This window comes from Telopea speciosissima, chromosome 1, assembly GCF_018873765.1.
Source record: "Telopea speciosissima isolate NSW1024214 ecotype Mountain lineage chromosome 1, Tspe_v1, whole genome shotgun sequence".
NCBI lineage: Eukaryota > Viridiplantae > Streptophyta > Magnoliopsida > Proteales > Proteaceae > Telopea > Telopea speciosissima.
Window position 1 is genome coordinate 26520030 of NC_057916.1, and position 6594 is coordinate 26526623.

The 6594-nt window shown below is 38.4% G+C and overlaps 1 protein-coding gene across 2 annotated transcripts; it reads right to left on the bottom strand.

Moving 5' to 3' along the window:
* Positions 1–3969: 3969 nt before the first annotated feature.
* On the bottom strand, positions 3970–6363 carry LOC122665334. 2 transcript variants are annotated; one of them, XM_043861463.1, is made up of 5 exons: positions 6237–6363; positions 5830–6083; positions 5197–5408; positions 4837–5104; positions 3970–4513 (listed from the first exon to the last, which is right to left on the bottom strand). In XM_043861463.1, the coding sequence occupies exons 2-5, from the start codon at positions 6079–6081 to the stop codon at positions 4196–4198; spliced, it is 1050 nt and encodes a 349-aa protein (XP_043717398.1). In that variant the 5' UTR covers positions 6082–6083; positions 6237–6363; the 3' UTR covers positions 3970–4195. The 2 variants fall into 2 exon arrangements, with proteins under 2 accessions (XP_043717398.1, XP_043717390.1); XM_043861455.1 differs by having other exon boundaries at positions 5830–6091; positions 6237–6317.
* Between the last annotated feature and the right edge of the window lie 231 nt (positions 6364–6594).

Consider the following 6594-nt stretch of genomic DNA (forward strand, 5'->3'; position numbering starts at 1 on the left):
GTGCGTGTGTAGCCGGTCATACCCGAAAGTGAATAAGGCACTCATTGTCGGTCGCTGGCTTTTATTAGGACCAATTGAGAACTTGGAGGGCTACTTGCATTGATCAAGTCAAGTACCCAGTGCGACTCTGCTTCAGTTTAGGAGCACCACCGGGGTACTGTTATCCCTAGATCCTATCTCAGAGATTGAATTGGTTCATGATCAGATGATTGTCCACTGTATGATCTGCAGTTTACTTTCTTTGCTTTACTCCACATTTTCTTGATCATCCAGTATATATAGTAAAAAAATACCTTATCCTGATCACATGATCAGGCGGATTTAACTTAACACACTGTTTGAGTTGTATGAGATTCTAATTCTTGATCTCCTCAAAACAAGATATGTGAAAAATTCTTTGTGCCCCAAACAGCTGTCTAAATGGTCCAAGATTTTTATTTTCTATATCACTGTAATGTTCCCGATTATGTTGAATTTTACTCGCCCCTCGGCAGAAAGTCAGAAATAGTGCTTTGAGAAGTACTTGGTTGGAGGATTAGAAGAAGGGTGAAGGTGGGATTTGATCAGACTTGAGCTTGTGGTTTCTTATATGCAAACCCGTATGCATGGTGAATTTAGATACATCTAGCCCAGAAAATTACTGATTCCCAAAGTAGAGGGATTAAAATTGAGAAAACCCATTATAAGGGAAAAAGGGGACGTAACCTTCTCATCCTGCAATTTTAGTTTTCAGATGAGATCAAAATTTTGAACATAGACATAACAACTTTGCTTCATTTTCATGTCATGCGTTGCATTTCTTTCAATGGAATTTTTTTTTTAAATCTGTCCTTCTCAAGCTAGTTGAGTGACTACTACATGTTCGACTAGCTGCTTCTCCACCAATCTTTATCTTTCCTCCAGACTTTATCTCTCTCCCTTTGTATGGGATCTTTGGGCGCTGCTGGGCGCATCGTGTGGTGCAGCAGCGCCCATGTGTGCATGGTGGGGCCCATTGTGCACACATGGGCACTGCTGCGCCACACGATGCGCACAGCAGCGCCCCTAGTACTAGGGGCGATAATTTTCCCTTTGTATGCTGATATTTGTGGAACTTTGTTCCGCCGGTAATAAAATCTGTTTACCAGAAAAAAAAAGTCAGCCACCAGTAAAGCAAGGATGGGGTATGGACGTATGGTAAGCAACCCTTAATGCCCATTGGTCGTGCACTAGCTGCCTTCTGTGGGCAACTCTTGATAGGTTGATTGGGAACGGTGGACAGGAACCACTAGAGATGCTCTTGCTAGCGTGCAACCATATCTTCTTTTGATTGTCTTGTCTTATTTTCAAAAGTTATTCAAGACTAGTAAAAATGAATTTTCTTTACAAGTGGAAAGTGACTAATCATTATGAGTTGTGAATTCTGATTGATTTATGTGAAATAAGTGTCAATTTTCAGCCCGCACTGGTAAGATCGACCTATCTTGACCAGTGAAAGTTCGAAACCAGTCTGACACAATAGTTAAACATGTCGGTCACGATGCAAGAGGATGGATGATGGGCGTCTGATCGAGCCCGACACATTTAAGTCCGATTATGGATTGGTTTATTTTATCCTAATTATCCCATGAAGTCTTTATTTTATTCAAAATATATCATTTTTTAATCTCCTTAATTAATTTATCATCTTGCATTACGTAGTAAAAAAAAAGTACCATTTTATGGGCAGAGTAAAAACATAGAATTGATAATTGTATATTATTGCACTATGAAGTTGATGGCAAAAAATAAACGAAGCACATAATCAAGGTTATTTATATTGTTCGAAATGTCGTCATTTGTGTGTTCATTGAGATTGAGAGCCACAGAGCTCTAAATAAATTTGAGATTTACTTATGAATGTCCGTTAACCCAGTGAAGAACATTCTCTCAGGTAAGTTCTTGTTTAATCACATAGAATTGAATCTCATTAGGAGCTCTATGGACTACACTTGCATAGTCCGATTATAGCCCATTTAGTATGACCGTTTATAGGTAGGTTTAGCCCATTTAGTACAAGTCCGATTATAGATCAGTACCCGACCGCCCATTTATAAATGGGACCATGCCTAGCCTATGAGGACCGATTACTTAAACGGGATAGTCACGATGCGGGAAGTATTAATGCTTTTGTCAAGTAATGGGATTTAGTTGAGGGATTTTCTTATTTACATTCCTCAATGTGTCAAATAATTTGTAATCTTATGTTTTTACTCTTTTGATATGAAACACATTTTTTTTCCCAGTAGGAGTAATAGACTAATAGTATCATGTCAAACATGTTTCACTACTTCATTCGCACAATATTATATACTCAGACAATCCTATTCTGTGTTGTACCTGATCATTTGAACCGGGACTAGACAAGTCGGCCTGGGTTTTTTGTGTTATTCTACATGGAAAAATCATTTTGGCAGATATAGGGAAAATGGAAGCACATCACCTGCTAGAACCAGACATTTTGGCAATGAAGAAAGGAGTTGAGAGAGCTCAAGCTGTGGACCTCAAGCTGCAGGAAATCTGGACTTCGAGTGAAATGTTTTACTTTTTGTTCCTCAACCAAAAGACCGACCATGGCCGTGGATCTTAGTCCCCCTTCTTTTTGATATTTTGAATGATGCTCGGAATTGTAGTTTTGTTCATGTCTTGGGATAACTATATTTTTTTTGGGTTATCTATGATGATTAGGACTAACTCCCTGAACTTTAACCAATTTGTAATTTCCCCACTTTGCTAATATAAAGTTTGTTCTTGTTTCATCCAAAAATAAATAAATAAATAAAAATAGTTTCATGTCACATTATACTTGAAAAAATGTGCATTAGATCATTTTCAACTTATTTTTAAAAACCCTTTTGTAGATCTATCTTAAAAACTTTTTCAGAATAAGACAAAAGGGAGTTAAAAGGTTTCAAATTCTAAATACACCTATAGTGTGGCGTCATTCAAACACTCCCACAAAATTTTTTTTTTGTTCTTTTTTTGGGACGTAGACACTACCGTAAGTAAAGCGATTCAATGATGTGTATATAGGAGAATTTAAGGATCTATAGTTACTGTATGAAGCCAAAAATTGGAAGATTGGTCAGTTGTGAAATGGAAAGGATTCCATGGAAAATCCTCAAAAGTAAAGAATTAGAGAAGCTCATGTATAACTCCACTTGAATTTAAACAACAAAGGTTGCATCATTTGTTAACTTTCCTAAACTAAAAAACAATAAGAAAGTTTTCAAAATTCAAGTTCATGGATCTGCCATCTCGTGTAATTGGCTACTTGCTTTTCCATAGCCAGCTTATTCATGATTCATTAATCCCACTCTTAGCTTTATAATATCCACTCCAAGGGTCAACATTCAGCTACATCCACCTTCTGGTTCCATTACTAATGGTACCCTTCAAACCCCACAGAACCAATGCAAGTTACTCTAAAAACAGAATGGATTCACACTTCAGAGGTTTCTAAGGCATAACTCGAGATACAATGAATCATGTATGACAGAGTTCCCTGCTTGCATTTGATGGGTGTTTGCATGGCAGCCCTGGGCTCTTTGGTCTTGAGCATCTTTTATATTTGAGGTGATTCAGTTTTTTTGGGTCATAAAAGGCAGAGCTGTGATTCTTGCATTTGCAGAGAACTCAGATTTCATGCCTGAACTAGAAGAGGGTGTTCATGTGCACAGAGAGGCTAGCCACTAGCTAAGAGTTGCCATTCTCCTGTGGGCAACAGTAGATGAAAGAAACCATTTCTGAGTTCTTTGGACTACATAACAAAGTCCCCAAAGATCAACTCGTCCACAACCATTTCCATTAAGCCTCTCTTGATAGTTTTGCAGGTAAATGGTTGATGGCTGGAGCTCATAGTATCAGTGTATAGCACCATTGGACACAAAATTGCATTGAAGCTTATATGTGGATTACAGAGAATCTGTTGCTTAATGTTTTGCTGTTGTGACATTTTTTCTCAGAACAGAAATTATTCTTGAAATAGTCCATGTGTGTTGCAAAATTATCAATGCGATCCAAAACATGAAACTAGATTATCACAAGAATGCAATAGTTGTATATCCCTATCATCTCCAATTTCTCACTGGTTTGTCACCAATGGAATATATATAGAAATTATGTCATGTGACACTTATGCTTTTTAGTTAATAGCATACAAACCACTTCAATTTAACTAGTCTAGTAAGATAGAAGAAGGCTCTTCTCCAAGCAAAAGTGCTCTCAAGACGGCCTCACATAAGCTTCCGTCATAAATGAACAAATGCCCACCATCATGAACCTCATGATACCTGATCCAAGGGAGCCTATGAGCAACATAGCGCTGCAGTAGAGATGGAACCATTCTATCTTCATGACCCTGCCAGATGTGAACAGAGCCTTCGCTTTGAGGGAATGGGTTACTTAGATCCATAGGATCAAAGTCCCAAGTGCCAAAACCAACCATCAAGTCTCGATGCAGAGATTCGAACACCCCCTGTTGTCGAACCTTATCCTGAAAATTAAAAACATAATTTTCCTCACAAATACACCTTGCAAAGTTATCAGGTGTTTATATTCCAACAAAAGGAGAAGATGGGGAGAATCATCACATGTTAAACATGGCAATCAAAGTAAAAAGGCAAACGAAGAAGGCAGCAAACAACCCGATACATCTCAACATCACAGAACATGAATTGCTTAGTGACTAATTGAACACACCATCTATGAACATATTTGATAGCAATCATATAAGCACACAGATCTCTAATTAATGCAGATGATACAAATGTGAAGTAAACTTAGTTGAAACGTGTAATGCACAGGAAGAGTAACTACCTGACCAGGCCTTATGGTGTCTGACATCTTCGTCAAGATCTCTTTATCTGTACTGCTAAAAATTACTGGATGACCCTCAAGCAGAGGGGCAGGAGGCAGCCATTTCTGAGTTACCCACCAGTATAGTAATCCAGGGGCATGGTGCGCGATCCTAAATACCCATTGGTCTGGCACCGACTTCTCTCTATAGGCACTTCTTGATAGATTAGCAGGCAAAGAAGGCCACCAGTAGTTTATCACAGGCGCTACTAAGGATATACCTGCTAGCCTGCAAGTGTGGTTGAGAAAATATTCAAAGAGAATGTTATTACAGGATGAAGTTATAGGAGAAATCAAATCCTAAATTCCCAAGTATCATGCCTGTGTGGTATGTATTTAAGGCAACCCCAAACAGCATAGCCTCCCATAGAAGCCCCAATCACATAAAACTTTGATCCAATATCCAACTGATCAGCGAGTTCTTGAATGTCAAATGCTTCACTCTTCACCGACCGCCTTGGGTTTGGATCACTGTCTCCATACCCAGCTCTATCAAATGATAGAAAATATATCCTTAACTCTTCTATAAGTTCCTGCCAACAGTATCATAGTAAGATTCAACACACATTAATTCATTTTTAATATAAACAGACATCATGTTTAACATGGTACTTGTAACTCTGTTTATTAGTCTCTCTATCTATATTGTGTTGGTTGCATATCTTGATAATAGAATTGGAGTGAAAGACAATAAACAGATTACAGATCTCTGTTGTCATCTCCACCCATCAACCCTCCCAACTCAATTTTGGCCTAGAATACCATTTCTGCAGGTAGAAATTGATCATACAGTGAGGTTGCATCAATCCTATTTCTTCTACATCTTCATTTAGTTACTTACATAAAATTTCTCTTAAGAAATTCCATGGCTGGCACTTGCCCACTGTATCTAACATTATATTAAATGCAAACCCAACAAATAATCTCAATTTGAGTGATAGATAGGTACTTTACCTGGGATGCAGGCAAACTGAACTCTTTGGAGTTGTCGAAGCCGTGAACGACGATGATACTGTACTTGGCCTCATCCTTAGGGACTCCACTCTCTCTGTAGGCCAGATGTCTTCCATCACTGAGTCTGATTCTAGGTGAAGTAACAGGAGGACCATCTGGGGCTCCGCATATCCTTGGAGGAGGAGGCTTTGTGGTCTGATAAGCCCATCCCAGAAAACCCACCACCAACACCGCTGCTATCCCTGCTAACATCCCTGGAAAGCTGAAACAGTAACATATTTGACATTATCCATATGCCAGAACTAAAATCTAAACTAGTAGGTTTGAGATTTGAGAATTTTTTTTTTTTTTTTTGGTTAGAGAGATTTGAGAATGAGGGTTCTATAAAATATGAACCCTAAGCCCACCTGAAGAATCACCTTACTGGGTTTGAATCTTAAGATCCTTTCAGAGAGTAATCTACCACTACCAGAAGATTTTATATTGCATCAATTATTTGAAACGTGGCTTCCAGAGGAAGTAGGAAGTGGGGTAGATTGGTTTTCAGGTTTTTAATAAATCCAGTAGCTTAAAAAGAACTATTTTACCTTGAACTTCTGGAGTTTTATATATTCATTTCTTAACCTGTTCGCTTTAACTCAGAGATTGACTTGATGCATGATTGTTGTGCGAGATGGGTATTCACTGAATTGCCTCCTCTGTGATTTTTTTAGAAAGTAAAACAGAGATGCCGTGTAGAATCATCCAATAAAGCCTGGGATGTCA